Source organism: Cyprinus carpio, chromosome A13 (assembly GCF_018340385.1).
Source record: "Cyprinus carpio isolate SPL01 chromosome A13, ASM1834038v1, whole genome shotgun sequence".
Classification (NCBI taxonomy): domain Eukaryota; kingdom Metazoa; phylum Chordata; class Actinopteri; order Cypriniformes; family Cyprinidae; genus Cyprinus; species Cyprinus carpio.
The window spans coordinates 10,464,868-10,485,362 of record NC_056584.1 but is presented as its reverse complement, the minus strand read 5'-3'; the positions used below and the strand labels follow the sequence as shown (position 1 = coordinate 10,485,362).

The window sequence follows — 20,495 nt, the reverse complement described above, 5'->3', positions numbered from 1 at the left end:
TAAACTTTTGACCGGTGTTGTGTGTGTATGTTTGCCCGTCAGACCGGAGCCTTGCGGTTGGCCACATGTAATCTGCACACAGCTGCTGTCAGCGAAGGCATCAGTGCCGTTCTGCAAGATGTAGTCATCGCTCAGTTCATCGAGCAACAGGAAGTTGCACGGCTTGGCCTTCCTCCGCCTCACCTTCGGCGCTCTCATTGGCTTGAAGCTGGCTCAGTGAGCTTTAACCTCATTACTGCTGATGTGGCATTGGCCGCTGACCATCCAGCCAAATATGAGGTCCAGAGGCAGTTCCTGGAGCTTCATGACATAAAAACAAAAAGGTTCATGCATATCCTTTATGATTTAATTTTGTCTATTGCTTAATGTGCAGGCAAACATATCTTCTATGTGTGTGTGTGTGTGTTATTTAGACTTTGGTTCCTTTGGCCTGAGGAGAAATACAAGCGAAGTCGTAATCGCTGTGGTTGTCTTGGTGGATGCCGTTTTTTCGGCGGCTCGGTTGGTGGCTTGGACTTCTTCCGCTTGGAGGAAATCACACCCTCATCAAGCTCTGCCTTCTCTAGCGTCAGTGCAGAGAGTGATATGTCCTATGGACAATCATTATTACATCCAGGAGAATGGATCGTCACTAAGGAAATTCCCAAACTCTCTGACAGTAAGTTTCGTTTGTGGCTATTGTGATGCTGATTGGTTGTCCAGCGAATTGTACTTATTGACTGGTTTACTTGCAGCTAAAGGTGTTGCTATGCGGAGAGACACATGTTCCCCTGCTCCGATGGTGGACTTGGAGAGACGTGGCCAGCACCTCAGTCTGCACGTACCTCAACGCTCTCACAGCTCTGTCTCTTCCTCTGAGGAAAACTCTTCCTCCAGTGCTGCCCTGCCTCTATTAGCTGGAGAACGTGAGAGTCCCTCCCCCTCTACAGAGTGAGTCAGACACATGTGCTCCTCTATCATATAGGACAATTCCACTCCTATAACCCCTTTATATCTCAATTGTGAGTTTATGTCTTGCAATTGGACATTTTTATATCTCACAATTTCACTTTTATTTCTTATTTAAAACTTAATTTAAATCTCACACTTTTTTACTGTATGGTGGAAATGGGCTCCTATAAGCCCACCTGTCATATGAACAATCAATCATTAAATCCACTATTATTCAAAAGTCTTTCAAAATGTTTTTGAAAGAAGTCTCTTTTGCTCACAGTGGCTGCATGTATCCGTCTCAGGAATTTTTTTTTTTTTTAAATGAAACTGGTTTAAAATAAAAACAGGTTCTTGACCCAACTCTATACTTTCCTTTGGTTTAGTGTTTGGATGTTTATTTTACGGTGTGTATGTTTTCAGGTTAATGAATATAACCTCTGATGGTCCAATCCCTGAGGGTCCATCCTTGCGCTCTCCACGCTGCTCTCCTCTCAAGCGCCAGTCATCTGTCCAATCAACTCGCCTCGGCAGCACCAAGAGCCTATCGGCTGCCGCCTTTGCAGAGAAAGCCACGCCTCCCACTGGTGTGCAGTTTAGCAGCGAGGTTTCCCGTAGTGACGAGAATGTTCTAGACTCACCAAGGCAGAGAAGAAGCTACGGGTCATTTCCTTTCACTCCATCAGCTGATTCTAGCACATTCCATCAGTACCGCTCAGTTGACTCCTCCATGTCTGTGGCTGACAGTGAAGCCTACTTTAGCGCTAACGAGGAGTTTGAGCCGGTCAGTAGTGATGAAGGTCCAGGTACCTATCCAGGGAGAAAACGCAGGCGAAGACAGCAGGGCCAGCCTCACACGGGACACAGCCGTACATCTATATACCACAGTGTGGAAGGACCTCTGTCAATCGCTGAGACCCGTCCACCTCCGCTGCCTAGCCACACTTCCCAAGCCTCATTTGTCTCTGCACTTGGATTGGAGGAGGAAGGCTCCATTGAAACTGAGAAGGCGGAGCCTGGCCTCCTGACAGCACAGCCACATTTAATGGCTTGTTACCAAAATTACCTTGCACATTATCATGTTTCTAATTGGGCTGTTAAGCAGCCAACCAATAAGAGAACATCTAAGTCATCACTGCATCGCCCACTTGACCTTGATACGCCCACAAGTGAGGAGAGCTCCGTCTCCTTTGATCAGCTGTCCATCCCGTCTTTTAAGGTTAATATTTGAGCTTTTTCCTTAATTGTTATACATTTATTTATGCAGCTCTGAATCTGAACTGGATGAATCTTATAAAGAAATGTCCAGGTCATATTTAAGCAACAATATTAAGGAAAAAATAATTAAGATTCGTATAAATAAAATGAAGTGTATTTATAAATTCAAAATATTGTTGTTTTTCAAATCAATTAAGCAACCCTTCCTAAATTAATAGTCATTTTTGAATTTAAATTAAATGAATGTAAAATGAAAATGAACTATATATCATATAACAATGTATTAATATAAATATTATTTTCATGAAAATTAAGCACTCTCCTTAAATTAATATAAATAAAAAAATTTAACTATATAAATTGAAAAGTGTATACATAATATAAAATAATAATTTCAAAGTAATGTTATTTTCATAAATGTCATTTAATAATATGAATTATAATAATTTATTACTTATTAATAGTAATTAATATTAATATAAAAATGTTCATTTATAGATATATGGACATAAAGTGGAATTTGTATTTTTACATTACATTAGGCTACTCTGGGTTTGCTTAAAGGGATAGTTCACCTAAAAATGAAAATTAGCCCATGATTTACTCACCCTCAAATCATTCTAGGTGTATATGACATTCTTCATTCAGACGAATCCAATCAGATTTATATAAAAAATTGTCCTGGCTCTTCCAAGCTTTATAATGGCAGTGGGCGGGTGTTTCTGTTCTACAGTCCAAAAGAAGTCCAATGAAGCGCATCCATCCATAATAAAAAGTACCTCACACTGCTCCGGGGGGTGAATAAAGGCCTCCTGTAGTGAATCGATGCGTTCTTGTAAGGAACATATCCATATTTAAAACGTAATAACCACTTCTCTGGTTAACCACTGTTGTGTGTGAAAGCCATTCCGGGCCTACGTCATCTGCCCAGAATGGCTTTCGCGGATTACAATTAGCACGAGTTATATAACATTTTAAATATGGATATGTTTCTTACAAGAATTCATCGATTTGCTACAGGAGCAGTGTGAGGCACTTTTTATTATGGATGGATGCGCTTCATTGGACTTCTTTTGGACTGTTGAACAGAAACACCCTCCCACTGCCATTATAAAGCTTTGAAGAGCCAGGACAATTTTTAATATAACTCAGATTGGATTCGTTTCGAAGAAGAAAGTCATATACATCTAGGATGGCTTGAGGGAGAGTAAGTCATGGGCTAATTTTCATTTTTGGGTGAACTGTTCCTTTAATTGTCATGAGGTTGATTTTCCTCTATGCAGAGGGTAACGTTTGGGTAAAATATGACCTGGACATGTTCTTTGTGTGAGCATGTTGCTTGTTCATTCATTGTTTGTTGTTGCTAATTGTTTTTGTGCTCTTTTATAGATGGTGAAGGGTGGTTTGTCTGCCAGCTCACTGTTGGACAGAGGAATTCATCTCATGGGCGATATTAACAGGTAATACGAGAAATCATAACAAATCAACAGTGGTTGTTTCAGAATCATGAAACATAATTTCAAGCATGCATTTTGTGTGTATTTATCTGCAGCACACCTTACACACCACTTGACAAGCAGGCAATGGACAACACAGATGAGGACACGGTGACAGAGGACTGGACTGTTGATCAGCCTCTTGCCCAGACGAGAACCACAGCCATCATAGAGGTCAAAGGGGCAGTCAATGTGGTTCTGACTCCTTTAGTAGTTGAAGCACTAGACAGGTCAGACATCACAGCATCTCTCACATCACCCTCCTTGTGGTGCCATGACACCAACATTTTGACTTTTAATCTGTTATCTTTCAGGTCATTTATTTGCTAGTGTACTCTTAAAATTCAGTAAATTAGGCATTTGATTAAAAAAGGAACAAGCCCTCATGAAAAGCCCTTTAGTATGTCTTGCTAAAATAGGAAACAGGAAAGAAATATTTTCCCTCAAGGGATTTAATGTAGTCTTTCATAAATGTCACAGTTTTTGTGAAAATCTCTTTGTTGTTTGTTCCAGGTACATTGAGTCGATGGTTCACTTTGCCAGTATTCGCCACCCTGCATCAATCCTCGATGACCTGCATGGGAAAGTGCTTAATGAAGTGTATCAGATCAGCAAATCCACTGTCTCAGAGTCTGTAAGTAATCAATACAACACACAAACGTGACAGCGTGCCTAGACCTTAATGTGATCATAATAAATGTTGCATTTTTCAGAGCACAGCAAAAGCAGAGCACAAAATATCTAAGACAGAGGGAACCACCCCTGGGTCTCTGAGTACACCTCATGGACAAACCGACCTGTCAATCAAACCTGACAATGTGAAGATAAAGGGTTTGCAAGCTAATGTGACTGTCCCAAAGGTACCTTTCAGAGTGTGTGCGCATATGAAAGAGAGAAATCTTGTCATGGAGAAAATAACGTGAATGTATATGCATTTGTTTGCAGGTGAACCTCTGTGTGCTTCAGGCGTCGGTTGAAGAAGGTTCACCATCCAATAAGAGTGTCACACATGTCTCTCTGGTGGCCTTCTGTTTTGACCGGATTGCTACTCAGCTGCGCATGAATAGGTAACTGCAAATTTCTCTCTATATATTATATTGCATTACATTACATTAGATGTTTTTATTATTTTACATTTTGGATGTAATTGTGACATTTTTTGTGCTCTGGCTGTTAATGTGTGATGTGTAGGGGTATAGTGGAGGACACAGAAAAGCCCTCTGTTATGATGGAGAAGTTCTCGTCTGCATCTAAGATGGCACCTCAGTCCAGCGGTTCTCTCCGTTCTAATGCTGGGATTGAGAAAGGCAAGGAGATCGCAGCCAGACTCAACATACACCGCATCCACAGCCAACTCCGCGGCCTGGACTGGAGTACTCAGGTATGTTTGTTTAAAAATGGCTAAACGTTATAATTCATTATAAATATTATGCTCAAATATATATATATATTTTAAAACGGCTTAACTTTATAATTCATTAAATATTTTTTAGTTTTAGTTTTTTTTTAATTTTGTTCCTTGAATGCATTTTGGAATTGTAATCGTGTAATCAATATTGTTTTTTTTTTTTTTGCTTGTAACAGACCTTGGAGCTTGTGCCATCACTGCCATTCCTTTTGAGAAGTCCAAGGTTCTCTTCAGTTTGGAGGAAACTGATGACTTTGTTTTAGTGGATGAGACTGAGCCCTCTATCTCCACTGATCATGGCCCAGACCACACCCCTGACCACGCTCGCTCTGGGGCCAGTCCTGAGAAATGGGGTTGGATTATGTTTGAATGTGGGATTGAGAACCTCACTGTCAAAGGTATTATACACGTGTTGAATTTCAGGGAGCATTGGTATTCACGTCTCAAAATCAAACATGTGTGACTCTTCCTCAGGTGGGCGGCAGTCAGGAGCCGTGCTCTACAGTGCTTTTGGGGTGATGGGCGGGGCCGACAGCGGCGTCAGGGATGGAGTCTCAAAATCAAACGGTTCTAGTGGTTCTCAGACAGGAAGTGGCTACAGCACTGATGTTTCTGATGATAACCTGCCCAATGATGCACATAGCCCTGCTTCTGAGCCCAACAACAATTCAGACTCTGAAGAACAGGTTCTCATATGTTGTTGTTCATGTATAGTTATTGGCCATTTGAGATCTTATAAGTTTTCTTTGGGTCTTTGTTTCTTGTATTATTTTTCACTCATGTTTGTCTTTGCAGGATGAGGGAGTGGAGTCAGATGATCTGAAAAAGGACATGCCCCTCTTGCCTCCTCCTCCTGACTCCAGCAGTATGAAGCTAACAATAAAGGAGATCTGGTTCAGCTTTGCGGCACCAACCAACATCACACACACACATGCAAATCAATTCCGTAATATATATACAGAACTTTCTGCATTTTTACTTTTTAAAACCACACCCTAATCCTATCCCTCACAGAAAACTTTCTGCATTTTTACTTTTTAAAACAATGTTTACTTTCTATTTATGTCAGTTTTTCAAATGAGAATGTCCCCAAAGGGAGGTTTTTGGAGATTAATGCCAATTATAGTTTTTTTCACAGAAAGCAGAGTGACCTATGGCAGATATAATAAACAAATTTAATTATTGTGAATAAAATGTATACAATGTAAAATGTTACATTGTTTTAAGATTGTTTTCTTGTGTTTTACCATTGTTTACACAATGATTAAACATGCGCGCACACACACACACACATACCACCACACACACACATATACATAATTGCAAATCATTCAAATAGTTGTTTTCAGGGAATGTATATTGTGTATGCTTGGAAAAAATCTTGCAAAATCTTTAATTCAGTTCAAAGAGAATCATGGATCAGTGTCTGTATTGCTAATGAGGTCTATGTTGTTGAATGTGTCTGCAGACAGTTGAATCTGTTGAGTACTGCGACCCCTGCGGTCGGTGCGTGGTTGGTTCCAATTGATGAGCTGAAATCCTCCCTGCAGAAACTGGACATGGAGGCCACACTGCGTGTGTGTGCAGTCATGGGCTGCATAATGACTGAGGCCCTGGAGGTCAGACTTGTTAATACCGCTAGATATCCCTAGACTTGCAATGTAATTCAGCAGAACTGTGGACCTAATTTAACTGGCCTAATGTCACATATATTCGCGCTTTATCCCAACAGAAAAAGAGTATCCACTTTCCATTTCGCAGCAAGTATAACCGCGTTACAAAGCGAGCCCGATATCTTCACGAGAACCCGTCCTGCTTACTGTGTAATATTCTACATCGTTACCTGCAGCAAGCCGATTACAGCATTATTGAAGAGGCCACCATGGTAAGTAGGCATGTTTGCTTGCAGAAAACACGGTTGCAGATGTATTACAGTAAATTATTTTATGCTACTGCATTGTTGAATTCTTGAATGGTTGATGCTCATTCCAAGGCTTCCAGGTTCGTTGGCCACTGTAAAGTCTGAAATTACTTTACCGTGTTCTTCCGGATTGTTCTAGCAATGACATCCTGGCCTGTTTTTTGAGCAAGATAAAAGGAACAATGTATTACAATAAAGCATGTGGTGACTGCGGAATAATAATTTATTTCGCATATATTATTTTTAACAGTCTGTCATTAGTTATCTTTGCTAATCTTTTACTACTTATTCATCTTTATCTTTCAGAATGATGGACTACCTGCTCTGGTCACCCTGAGGAAAGGTTTGGTGGCACTTGCTCGTCAGTGGATGAAGTTCATTGTTGTCACACAGGGCTTTAAGGCGGTTGGTTTGCTACGACCCAATCAGATTCCTAAGCCCAAAGAGCAGGACCCCATTGAGCCTGATCAGACTCAGGGGCCAGACTGTGGCACTGCCTTGCAGAGTGACACCAGTGCTGACGGAGCCGAGTTTGAATTTGATGCAGGTTGTTGTCTTATGTACCTTTTACTTAAAGGGATAGTTCACCCTGAAATGAAAATTCGATCATCGTTTACTCCCCCTGAAGTTGTTCCAAACCTGTATGAATTTCTTTCTTCTGAACACAAAAGAAGATATTTTGAAGAATGTTTGTACCATTGACTTGCATAGTTTTTTTTTTTTTCCACACTATGGAAGTCAGTGGTTACCAGCAACTGTTTGGTTATCAACATTCTTCAAAATTTCTTCTTTGTAAATGATAGAATTTTCATTTTTGGGTGAACTACCGCTTTAACACAGCAAATTTAATGTGATTTTTGGGAGGTTTATCTGTTTTGTTTTGTTCATGTGCGTTTTTAGGTATTGTAAGTGAACATACGATGCTGTTAGAGGGAGTATGTAGTCGTCCTGCTCCTACTGGTAACTCTGCCCCTGTGACTGGAGTCGAGATCATGAGAAAACTGTCCAAATCACACACACACACCGAATCTGCCCTCAAGATCAAGGTTTGTGTGGCTCTGTTTTGTTAGTATTGAGAATGTGTAATAAATCTGCAAGCTGAATGCTTTTTTTTTTTTTTTTTGGGATCCCACCCTTACCAGTCCCTGAGCTACACGAGTGGAGATACAGCAGCTGATTCTCCCGCTCATGTCAGTCGGACAGGGCTGCAGACCAATCATAGCCCTAGGAAAGAGTCGTTGCTAAGCTACCTAACAGGAAGCATCCACAGTCTGCACAACCTCCTGGAAGCCACGCCCCTTCGAGCAAATGAACAAATGGCAACCAAGAGCAGCTCCCTGACACGTACAGGTAAATTATTTTTCCGTTCAGTTTATTGCTTTTGGAATCTAATATTAGATGTGAAATAGGGGGACAAATGCTTTTTCTTGATATATGGTTTTCCTGTGAGAGCAGGTTACTAAACCTATTGTGTTTGATTTTTCTTCTTTTTTAGTATTATTTTCTGCCTAGAAAATGTCTTTGACTTTGTTTTAATGAACAGTAACAGCGCTATCACCCAATAACCAATATAATAATGATATGTTGTGCATCCCAAAAAAATGAAACTTACACTGCAGGATTGACCTGAACTATATCTCTTGACAGAATATGACAAAAACCTGAGCGATGTGCTAACATCCCCTCAGAACAGAGCATCATAGTGACTTCTGCGCAGAAAGCACAACTCTCATTTTCTGCATGAAAAGTAAAAATCTAGTTCATTTTAAATGTCTGTTGTTTTTGGCTAGGCAATAGTGTGGGTGCAGACATGTTAACAGAACATCCTCTTCTGTCGGAGCCATTCTCCGTCAGCTTCTACAACTGGATGTCAAATGCTGTTGGCAACCGCACAGGTGGCAACGTCCAGGACTCGCCTCTCAACCGCTCTCAACACAACAGCCTGCAGACCGGAGGTAAGCGATTAGTGTATTGACAGATAAATTCTGTGTAAACATGCAGCTATATCTGTCCATGTGGCTGTGATTAGAGAATTATTAAACAGTGATTAGAATGTGTTCATTTGCGCTGAAAATCTTCACTAACTCTTTGTTTCAGGAGTCCTCCCCACCATTCCTTCTGCATCAGATTTTAACACTGTATTGTCCAGTGATCAGAATTCACTGGACACACACTCTCAGCACAGCACGAGTCAGGATGACCTGCTTGATCAAGATGAGACGAATCTCTGCCCTGCAGCTGTGCAGCTAGCCGACGCACAGGTTTGTGTACACCAGGAATGCCTATTGTTTTGTTATTATTTATTTATGACCATGCATATGTTATAGCCTCCCTTTTACTCTGTTTGTGTGTCTGTCATGGGATTGTCTGTACAGGTTGTTTTTAAGCCTTTGTTGAGTCACATTGGTATCCAGCCCCAGGATGCTCCTCCACTCAGTTACAAGATGTATTTTGGGGAGCACCTGTCCTTCAGTGGCACTCTTGAGTGTTTGCGAGCCGACATTGTCGATTCTGACACTAGCAAAGAAAGGAAGAACAAACGAGCACACAGGTAACACAGCTTTGCCAATGTAGCTTTTGTTCACCCAGAAAGAGTTCACTTAATTTTTGATTTATTTATTTATTTATTTTCTGTTTGCAAGTTTCATTTTATGTAAGGATGGGTACTCAAAAGTACACAATAATTAAATGACTGCAGTGTGGTTACTAACTTAAAAAGAAATTCATTTTTTAGTTACTGATGTTAAGCTAAAGTAATATTTAAACTTCAAAAAACATGAAAAAATTAGAACTTTTGTTGCCTTTGGCAGCAAAACTGAAATAAGTTGAAGTTGAAGTACTAAAATCATTCAGTCAAGGATTCATCAGACTCATTCAAACATTTAACTCCTGAGTTCATGAGTCTTTTTATGTAGTTCATTAAAAGATTTGGCCATAAGATTTGTCAAAATGGAACACACATGGTGCAAACATCAAGAGACACAATAGCTTGGCTCATATACATAGACCAGCAATTAAAGCACAGTGCATACATAACCTGTCCCACCTAGAAACATGGCTAATTTATTTACTGAGTACTCAAGCATTTAAAATGTTAAGATGGTGTGTTTTTGTGTTCAGGAAGGGAATGGTGAACCTCCCCCCTCTTGATTTCAAGCCTGCCCTGATGATTGAGACATTCAGTTTGAACGCAGTCATCCTGGAGAAGTGCATGTCAACCCCTCCCTCTGCCAGTGCGCTGTCTTTCCATGAGCTGAGCCGGAGACCCCAGGCCAGTGTGCACTGCCATTTTACCCTTGCTTGCCAAGCGATTCGCCAGCACGTGGATATGGCCCTTGTCCGCCTCATTCACCAGTTCAGCACGATGATCGATGACATCAAAGCCACACAGACTGACATCAAACTCAACCGCTACACTGCCGGCTCCTCTTCCCCAACTCCCACCAAGGCGCGGCCGTATCAGGAATTTCGCTCTTCTGATTTCAGCCGTAGTTCTCGAGGGAGCCTGAATGGAGCTGCTCGACTGGGCACTCAGAAGAGCAAGCGGACCGTGGTCGGCCCGGGCCTAGACACCCTGACCAGGAACCGAGAGCCTCGTGGAAGGGGGACACTGGGTCGTTCGGAACGAAGGACGTCAAAAGTATCGCGGAAGGGTTCACGAGAAGTGGCAGACCACATGACCATTCAGATGGATGACTCGGACTCCATTACAGTGTCAGAACAAAGCGAGCCATCAGCTGAGTGCTGGCAGAACATGTACAAACTTCTTAATTTTTACTCGCTCATATCAGACCCAACAGGCATCCTGGAGAAGAACCAGGATAATGCCCTCTCAGGTAGGATGTCTCACTCTGCATTTGTCTATTAATTTGAATTCCTTTAATTCACATTTATAAAAAAAAAAATATAAGAAAATATAATACAAATTTTATAATAAAATAAAATAAAATGAAATATATATATATATATATATTTTTTTTGCATTGCAATATTATTTTCATGAAAATTTGTGATAATTAATTACTTTGTCCAAATATTTTTCTTTTGATTTTAATTTTGCATTATTCTCAAAAATGATTTTTATTAGATTTTCAGCACTGTATTAAGGTAATGAGCATCATTCTTGGTGTACACAGCGTTTGTTATTAAAAATGGTTTGAAATCTGTTATTAATAATAAAGTATATCATTGCAACAAAGTCACTACAACAGGTTATTGCACCATGATGTATAAATACTTTACAGTTTAAATATGCCATTATTGTATTACACATTACGGAAATTGAATTCTATTTTATTGTGCTGTAGTAATGAGACTTGGAGAAAGGAAACATTCAATTGTCATGAAAATAATGTCAATTGCAAAAAATTTCCAGTGTAATATTCACTGCTTTTGGCCCAATTTGTCTATTCACTTGCTCCTCAGAGGGTGGACGGAGCCCTGCAGATCCTCCATGTCATGTGGTGTTTGAATCTGAAGGCGAGACGCCCCCCAGTCGACTAGGTCGTAGGCGGAGTTTGGTAAGCTCTGAGCCCCAGCATGTGACGCTGATCGTGTTTGGCGTTGGCATGGTGAACCGCACGCATCTGGAAGCAGACATTGGAGGACTGACCATGGAGGCGGAGCTTAAGAAAATACATGGCAGTTTTACTCTAAAGGAGAAAATGAAGGGTAAATAGCATTTTTAAATAAATGTAGCATTTTAAAATATACTGTATTTAAAAAAACACCTTATCCTATAATTTCTGTTCTTTTGATGCAGATATTCTCCATCAGAAAATGACTGAGACCTGTGCCTCGGCCCATATTGGATGTGTCAACATTGTGCTTCTGGAAGGAATCTCACCAGACATACAGTCAGTAACTCATTTAACACCAGGCACTATCTACCACATAACAGCGTCCACTTCTATATAAATCCATTTACCTTGAAGTGTCTAATTTCTCTCTTTTTTTAAAATACATCCAATCCCAGTTTCAAAATCAAAACACTGTAAACCATTGGTAGGCTGGCTTCCTGAAGAGCGTAGATACTTTGTTTCTGTGGTGCCGTAATATTTTGCTTGGTTTATTTGATCAGTCTGACATATCAGCTTGCACAATAAACAATAACATGAACTATGATGCAAAAAGTTCATATCCATACTAGAGTTGTAACGGTATGAGATATTCACGGTATGATAATCATCTCAGAAAATATCATGGTATATATTAAACAATAATTCTTAAACTCTTAAAAGAATAAATACAAGTTATTTGAGTGGACAAATACTTTATTACAACAAACTTGAAACCATTTTAATGAAAGTATTGAAGTCTCCCTTCTGAAAAAAATAATAATTTCATTTTTAAAACAATTCAAAAATAAAGCTATTTTTAAGGTCTATTTCATTTATTTGTTAATTTATTTGTTCAAAAATACAGTAAAAACAGTAGTACTGTGAGAAATTATTACAATTCAAAATAACTTTTCTATTTTAATATATTGTAAAATGTAATTTATTCCTGTTATTCCACGTGATCCTTCAGAAATCATTCTAATACGCTGATTTGGTGCTCAAGAAGCATTTCTTATTATTATCATTTGTTCATGCATCAGTCATGCATTTAAAATGCACCCTAAAATGCACTTTATTCCTAGCATACACTGTGATTATCATATTTTAAAGTTATTTCAAAGTCATTCTTGGATCTGTTTTTTTTTTTTTCTGGTGATCTCTCTTTCCACAAATATATTTTTAAGAGCACAGATTTATCACAGCTTATATAACAGTTTTGAAATGTTTTCTCTGTGGATAACTTTCCCTCTTCTACCTTCCTGCTCTCTCCTCTCTTTTCTCTATCTGTCATCTTTTTTTTTCTTTTTTCTGCCTCTCTCACTGGCAGACTAGAGGATTTTCCAACCTCACCCACCAGCACAACCAAGCAGGAGTTCCTGTATGTCTAAGTTTCCTTAGTAACCTTGTCCAGTCCTCCATGACCATTCATAACATTTTCATAATATTTGTATGTTGCAGTCCCTTCTATATGTCAAATATATGCTATATACCATTCACTATTAATAATCCAGATGCTCTACTGCTCCAAATCCCTCTCATATAGGTTCACAGCATTATATAGTGTCTTCAGCAGTGGTCAGTGAATTCATAACATCCTCATGTCATATTTACTTCATTAATGCATTGTTCCATTGCCTAGTCCAGAGGTAGGCAAGGTCAGTCCTAGAGAGCGGCTTTCCTGCAGAGTTTAGCTCCAACCCTAATCAAACACACCTGAACGAGCTAATCATTGTCTTCAGGATTAATAAGGCTATAGGCAGGTGAGGGTTTTTTTTTTTCAGGGTTGGAGCTGAACTCAGCAGGACAGATGCTCTCTAAGACTGAACATGCCTACCCCTGGCCTAGTCTCGCTGAATCAAGCTTTTGACTCTCAGCATTAAAGTCCACTTTAAAGGGTATTCTGACCAAGCTCCACGTACTTTTGTTTCTTTTTCGTAGATATGGATGGTGCATTGTTAATTACTACCAGTGTTACTTTTCCCCATCATATTTTCATCAACAGTGTGTTTTATTAAAGTTCTTTTATTGTCATTTTCACTATGACGTGCATAGCCCTGCTGCCTCAGTTAATCAATTAAATAAAATTTTTACTGAGCTTTCCAGTACTAGAAAGGAAAAAAATGGCAAAAATGCCCAGCCCTAATTTACCATTGATCAGAATTTAATGTGAGGGTGATCGATTTCCCAATGCAGATTTCACGACATGTTCAAGTTAGTCATGCAGTCTTTCACTTATGCATCTTTAGACAGGAAGAGACCATCTGACTGTTTTATACATTTTAAAATTGAACTTAAATCAAAAAAAAATAAAATTTAAAAAAAAGAAAAAAATAATTTAATGGCAAAGTAGTCTTTGATAGCAGTTTTACAGAAACAACAGAAAATACAAGGCTTTTTTTCCCACTGTTCTTCCAAAAGTAATAAGTAGGGAATATTTCATAGACTCATAACTCAGAACCGAAATTAGATTGTAAAGTTCTGCTAGTGTTTATTGAGTTTATGTGCTATAATGTGCCTCATACAAAACTCTAAATATCTTTGAAATACTTGATGATTCTAACCTGGCAAAAGTTGTCAGATCCAATGATTAGTTCCTTCTGATTGGACAAAGGCGCTCATTGCAGCATTTTGGTACCTAAACACAATCTAGTTTCACTCTGATCTGATTGGATCTTGTCATAATTCCAACATCTGATTGGATCTTGTCATTTTGGCAAGCGTTTGCCAGTATTGTGTGGAGTACAGTCTGTGGTCATGCCATCAGGGTCTGAAACTCTCCTTTTCATTTTTTCTATTAATACATCTAGATCTCCTTGTAATTCCCACATTTACAAGGCCTTGTTTCCAGTCACATGAACGTTTTCATTTTTTCAAATTTTGCCTGTGTCTGTCTGTTCATATTCCACAGACATTGTTCTATGTTGCTGCTCAATATTACATCCAGGCTGCGATTTCAAAGTGAGCGCTTCTATTAAGTTTTGTTTGTGTGTATTTGTGTATTTTAGGACGGTGGTGAAATGTAACATCGCAAAGTCCCAGGCTTTATATAGCGCACAGCGTGGGCTGAAGACCAATAATGCTGCCGTATTAAAAGTGGGTGCAATCTTCATCAATATCCCGCAGCACCCTGCAACGCTGCACAGCATGATGGTCCGCAGCTCCCACCAGCTCTCAAAACAGATTTCAGACCTCATCCGTCAGCCCTCCAACATGTGAGGCAAACCTCTGCACTTTCTTTTCATAAGTTTTAATGATTTTTTTTTTTTTGCCGATATTAAATTCACTTCTGTTTAAATCAGCCCTCCGCCCAGCCGTGAAGACACACCTACTCCACAGCCCTCTGAAGTGAGTGTCAATCAAACCCCAGTGGAGGCCAATGAGTTTCCTCAGCTGCCCGAAGGACTGGAGAAGAAGCCAATAGTGTTGAAATTCAGCGCTTTGCTGGATGGGATCACTATTGGTGCAGCCCTGTTGCCCTCTCTCAAAGCAGAATACAAGATGGGTCGCATGAAGAGCCATGGCATGACAGGTACCCACAATTCCAGTTGTACATTGGTTAATTTATTTCTCAGTGCCCTGGGAAATACAGATGCAACAGTTACAAATGATTAATGCTTTGGTGTCTCCTCCTCACAGGTGCTCAGACACGGTTCACTTTTGAACTACCCAATCATAAGCTGTGTTTCCAGTCGAAGGTTTCCCCTGTGGACGTGTCGGCCATGCCACCCACTGCCAGCCTGTCACTGCCTCCCGTCACCATGTCAGGACAGTACATCATACAGGAGCACGAGGGGCACAGCGACACCGCCTGGGCCCCAGGATACAGCAACTATCTTCAGGGAAACTACTTGCGCTGTGTAGCTGAGGTGTGCCATTGATGTAGCAACGAGAGACTGTACTAAATGCTGTGCTTGATTATTAGATTATCAAGTTTGTTTCAGCAGATGAATGGATGGATTCGGTTGAAATACAATATTTATCATTGTATATCATTTTTAGATTGGATCTTTCGAACACAACTTGACCACAGATTTGCTCAACCATCTAGTCTTCCTTCAGAAGGTCTTCATGAAGGAGGTCAATGAGGTCATCCAGAAGGTGTCAGGTATGTGTGAAGAACAGATAGCATAAATAGATGACTCTTTCATCTATTTATATTTTTATTTGTTTATTTTTGTTTTGTTTAGTTTTTTGTTTGACTTTTTTTTTTTTATTTGGTGTTTTGCTTTGGTTTTGTTTCATTTAAATGTTTTTGTATTGTTTTTAAATTATTTATTTGGCTCGTTTTTGCTATCATTTTATTTTTTCACTTGACTTGTCTTGTTTTTACACCAGCTGTGTGAAATGTGTTTGTTTCTGTAGGAGGGGAACAGCCAATCCCACTGTGGAATGAACATGATGTGTCAACAGATGGCGACAAACCTAAAATCCTGCTTTATTCTATTAATCTGACATTTAAGGTTTGTACTTCCTTAAATTGTGTGTTTATTTATTTTGGTGAATCTTGCAGACTTTTTAGACTTCAATATGTTTTTTTGTTGTTGTTGTAGGGGATTCAAATGACAGCCACCACTCCTTCTATGAGGGCGGTGCGCTTTGAGACCGGCTGGATTGAGCTTGAACTGTCCAATCGGGTTCAGTGCAAGACTACTCCCACAGGAAGTAACTACCTGAAGCTGTTTGGGAAATGTCAAGTGGATCTCAACTTGGCTTTGGGGCAAATCGTCAAACATCAGGTAGCTACAGTCAAAGAAATGTAAAAAAAAAAATGCTGTTATTCAATGCTTTCATTATACTTTCTTGTTGATGAATGGCATTTTGATAAGGTTGTGCAAACTATCAGTTGTTCACTGTTGTCATGGCACTGTCTCTTGCAGGTGTATGAGGAGGCTGGGTCAGATTTCCACCAGGTGGCATATTTCCGCACTCGAATCGGTTTGCGCAATGCTCTGCAGGAGGAGATCAGTAGCAGCTCTGATAAAGAGGCTGTCCTGATCACACTCAATCGTCCTATCGTTTTTGCTCAGCCAGTAGCATTTGACAGAGGTCAGTCTACACCAAGGGATTTGTTTTTTGATGTGTATCTGTTGGTGGATTTTTAATTTTTTTTTTTGGTTTATAATTGTGTATTTGTACGTCTGTTGTAGCTGTTCTGTTCTGGCTGAACTATAAGGCTGCCTATGACAACTGGAAGGAACAGCGCTTGGCTCTCAACTCAGACATTCATATGGCCACCAAAGAGGTGGTAGACAAACTGCCAGCAATACAGCAGACAAGTGTTCAGGCCTTCAGCACTCTCTTCCTTCAGCTCACTGTCAATGACCTGGGCATCTGCCTGCCGATCACCAGCTCCACACAGGTGGATCCTCACTGATCACAATCTATGTTTCATTCTTTTTAATGTTTAGACTCATTAGATTGGTGTGCACAGGCCTTTAACTATATGCAATTCTGGGGGCTTGTATTTCACCCTTTGTACACGTATATTGTTTGCAATATTTCTATTTCTGTGGGTCAGAGTGATTGATGTTAAATGTTTGTCCCTTCTTTCTGCTGTACATAGGCCAATCACAGTATTGATGTAGACACTGGCTCAGCACTGGTGTTAACCATCGAGAGTACACTAATCACAGCCTGCTCATCTGAATCTCTGGTCAGCAAAGGCCATTTCAAGAACTTTTGCATTCGATTTGCTGAGGGATTTGAGACAACTTGGGATGACTGGAAACCTGAGATCAGAGGCGACTTGGTCATGAATGCCTGTGAGTAACACTCAGTGTTAAAGAGTAAAAATTGTCTCTGTTTTTGGCCACATAATACTTCCCAGATTCTTGTAACACTCAATGTGGGTTTTCCAGGTGTTGTCCCTGATGGCACTTATGAGGTTTGCTCCAGAACAACAGGCCAGGCCTCTGCAGGTGTGTGTGTGTGTGTGTGGGTGGGTGTGTGTGTGGGTGTGTGTGAAATGGGTTTCTTCAGTATTCTGAATAGAATGGTATATTCAACTAGAAAAAAACCAAACAATATAAAAACGTTGAAACGTTTGGGGTCGATAAGAGTTTTAATGTTTTTAAAAGATGACTCTTAACAAGGCTGTATTTATTTGATTAAAAATACAGTAAAACCAGACTTATTCAGTAGTATTAATATTCAAAAGATCTGTTTTCCATTTGAATATATTTTTAGATGTAATCTATTTCTGTAAAGACAAAGCTGAATTTGCTAAACAAGACCAAGAATAAAAAATTAAGGAAATAAATATGAATTTTGACTTCATTCTGACTTCATGGTTGATTTTTGTCTGTATTTAATAACAAAATCTTTCAATGCTTCAGAGAGCAGCAGTGCAGGAACGTGGACGCTGAATGTGTTGTGGAAGATGTGTGGTATCGATGTGCACATGGATCCCAACATCGGCAAGCGCCTGAATGCTCTGGGTAACACCCTCACCTCTCTGACTGGTGAAGAGGACACTGATGACATCACAGACTTCAACTCAGTCAACATGGCTGACCTATCAGACGAGGACGAGAGTGACGGCATGTCTCCCCCCATACACATGGTCAGAGCTCACACTCATTATGTCAATATCATTTCTTAATGTCAGTGTAAAGAGTTTGTGACTATTTTTAGATTTTTCATTTACATTGTCTGCTTCTTTGGTTTCTTGTTTTTTGTGTGCATGAATATTAATGTCATTTTTATGTTCAGAGCAGGAAATGTGAAGTGCCTTTGTGTTTGTTTTAGCCCGGCTCATGTTTGCAGTCTCCTGAAGGGGATCTCAGTCCCAGACTTTCATTCAGGAGGCGGCTGGTGAACAGCATACTTGGCATTAGCCCCAGCCCCCCTCCCCTCTCACCTTCTGAGTGTCGTAATATTTCTCCATCATCCACAATCACTCGGCTAAAGTCTAGAAGTGTTCGCCTGCCATCCACAGCCAATGCAGAACGAACTAGAAATCCCAGACCCCTGTCCTGGGGCTGTGTATGTACTTCAGAGCTCCCATTTGCTTTTCAGTCCTTTCTGTTTCTCTGTCACACTCTCTCTCTCCATCTTATTCATGCTCTCAGGGTGGAAATTGCTTTTAAGATTGCTCAAAACCTTCTTGAATTCTGCCTAGAACTGTAATATGTTAAACGAGTCTGGATTCTACAGTTTCCTGCTGCTTTTAAGTCTTGTCTGATGCCTCTCCATGAGAAATGAGTGACCGGTGACTTCTTAGACTCTTCTTATTTCCCGTTTCCAAAGGATGCATTTCTCATGGACAAGCTGTGTTCAGTAATCAGTTTTTTTGGGTTGGTGTCGTGATTTTTCTTTGTCTGATGTGTTGTAATTATCCACACTTGTTTTGACTGTTCAGCAGTCGGTGTGATTTTGAAACTTTATGCTTGACTGTACCTAGGGCTGGGCGGAATGATGGCAAACACTGTGCGACTGTTGAAATATGGCAACAGCTTGTGATTTTTGATATGTTATTTTTTTTTGTAAAATTAACTTGATTATTTTTTATATAAAATTAACAAAATAAGAAATAACATTGAATTTCCTGCAAAATATACACAAATTAAATCTCTAATTCATCTTTATTAATCATAATTTTTTTTTTTCTTTTTTTTTGAGAAATTAATGCTTTAATTCAGCAGAATTAATCAGAAGTAACCGTACAGACTTTTACATAATGATAACATTTAAATTTAAAATAAATGCTGTTCATTTGAAGTGTCTTTCCATCAAAGAATCCTGAAAGTTTCCACAAAAATTATAAAGCAGCCCAACACAACACAAGCCCAGTGTAATGATAATAATAAGAAATGTTTTCTGAGGATCAGCATATTATAATGATTTCTGAAGGATCATGTGACACTGAAGACTGGAGGAATAGCTGCTAAAATTCAGCTTTTCCATTACAGGAAAAAAATTACATAAAAAAACAAAATAAAATTCAAAAACAGTTATTTTAAATTGTAATAACTTTTCACATTACTGTTTGTACTGTATTTTTAGTCCAAAAAAAAAAAAAAAAAGCAGCCTTAAGTCTTATTTCAAAAATATTAAAAAATCTTATCAACTCCAAACTTTTTAATGGCAGTGTAAATGTATATTTTAATATTTTGAGAAAATAAATAAATAAATAAAAATAATAAATATACATACATGCATACATACATAAAATAAAAGAATCGTTTTGAATTACTTATACCATGATAAGAAAAGATCAGATTTTGTTATTCCGCCCACCCCTAAGTGTGTCTCGTATCTTAAATGTATTATTTTGACAGTCACGTTCCTCTTACAGGAATCTGTTGACCTGCGCAGACAGGCAGTCATGAGCAATCAAATCATCGACGCTCGTGGACGGAAGTTCTCCAAGCGCTTGGTGGATATTAGAGAACTCAACGAGCAGGCCAAAGTCATTGACGATCTCAAGTAATGTCAACCTGACATTTAATAATATATCTCAATCTGTTGTTTTCTGCCTAAAAGAAATCCCTATAATTCTTGATTTTTTTTTCTCTCTCTCTCTCTCTCTCTAAGGAAACTGGGAGCAAGTGAAGGCACCATAAACCAGGAAATCCAGCGCTATCAACATTTAGAATCTGTCGCTGTCAATGATATCCGTCGGGATGTGCGCAAGAAGCTGCGGCGCTCCAGCATGCGGGTGAGAGACTTGGTTCAGCGCACTACATTGTAAGCGTGGTGGAGATTAAAAGTTGCATTTATTTAGTTTGTGCTTTGTTTAGGCTGCGTCATTGAAAGATAAATGGGGTTTAGGCTACAAGCCAAGCTACAACAACAGCAGGTCAAAGAGCATTTCAGCAACAGGCAGACCACCAATGAAGAGGTCGGATAGACCCAGGTACACACACGCACACACACACACACACACACACACACACACACACACACACACACACACACACACACACACACACAGACTCCCATGTAATCAAAGATGGGTTACC

At 39.5% G+C, this 20,495-nt stretch overlaps 1 protein-coding gene across 1 annotated transcript in view; it reads left to right on the top strand.

The window, feature by feature from the left end:
- Positions 1–20,495, top strand: part of LOC109068357 (transmembrane protein KIAA1109 homolog) — a 54,101-nt gene that overhangs the window by 19,836 nt on the left and 13,770 nt on the right. The window contains exons 25-64 of the mRNA XM_042768738.1: positions 43–323; positions 414–658; positions 735–930; positions 1,354–2,149; positions 3,538–3,608; positions 3,701–3,874; positions 4,158–4,278; positions 4,358–4,504; positions 4,590–4,711; positions 4,836–5,014; positions 5,223–5,450; positions 5,527–5,738; positions 5,848–5,985; positions 6,495–6,671; positions 6,785–6,937; positions 7,280–7,520; positions 7,874–8,019; positions 8,098–8,323; positions 8,764–8,928; positions 9,071–9,234; positions 9,349–9,524; positions 10,094–10,809; positions 11,399–11,644; positions 11,736–11,829; positions 12,860–12,910; positions 14,538–14,744; positions 14,832–15,061; positions 15,169–15,398; positions 15,532–15,637; positions 15,895–15,992; positions 16,083–16,268; positions 16,410–16,578; positions 16,680–16,891; positions 17,096–17,294; positions 17,391–17,450; positions 17,868–18,094; positions 18,280–18,516; positions 19,829–19,959; positions 20,068–20,191; positions 20,274–20,389. Of these exons, the coding sequence (XP_042624672.1) occupies positions 43–323; positions 414–658; positions 735–930; positions 1,354–2,149; positions 3,538–3,608; positions 3,701–3,874; positions 4,158–4,278; positions 4,358–4,504; positions 4,590–4,711; positions 4,836–5,014; positions 5,223–5,450; positions 5,527–5,738; positions 5,848–5,985; positions 6,495–6,671; positions 6,785–6,937; positions 7,280–7,520; positions 7,874–8,019; positions 8,098–8,323; positions 8,764–8,928; positions 9,071–9,234; positions 9,349–9,524; positions 10,094–10,809; positions 11,399–11,644; positions 11,736–11,829; positions 12,860–12,910; positions 14,538–14,744; positions 14,832–15,061; positions 15,169–15,398; positions 15,532–15,637; positions 15,895–15,992; positions 16,083–16,268; positions 16,410–16,578; positions 16,680–16,891; positions 17,096–17,294; positions 17,391–17,450; positions 17,868–18,094; positions 18,280–18,516; positions 19,829–19,959; positions 20,068–20,191; positions 20,274–20,389 (7,997 nt within the window). The remainder of the gene's footprint in view (positions 1–42; positions 324–413; positions 659–734; positions 931–1,353; positions 2,150–3,537; positions 3,609–3,700; positions 3,875–4,157; positions 4,279–4,357; positions 4,505–4,589; positions 4,712–4,835; positions 5,015–5,222; positions 5,451–5,526; positions 5,739–5,847; positions 5,986–6,494; positions 6,672–6,784; positions 6,938–7,279; positions 7,521–7,873; positions 8,020–8,097; positions 8,324–8,763; positions 8,929–9,070; positions 9,235–9,348; positions 9,525–10,093; positions 10,810–11,398; positions 11,645–11,735; positions 11,830–12,859; positions 12,911–14,537; positions 14,745–14,831; positions 15,062–15,168; positions 15,399–15,531; positions 15,638–15,894; positions 15,993–16,082; positions 16,269–16,409; positions 16,579–16,679; positions 16,892–17,095; positions 17,295–17,390; positions 17,451–17,867; positions 18,095–18,279; positions 18,517–19,828; positions 19,960–20,067; positions 20,192–20,273; positions 20,390–20,495) is intronic.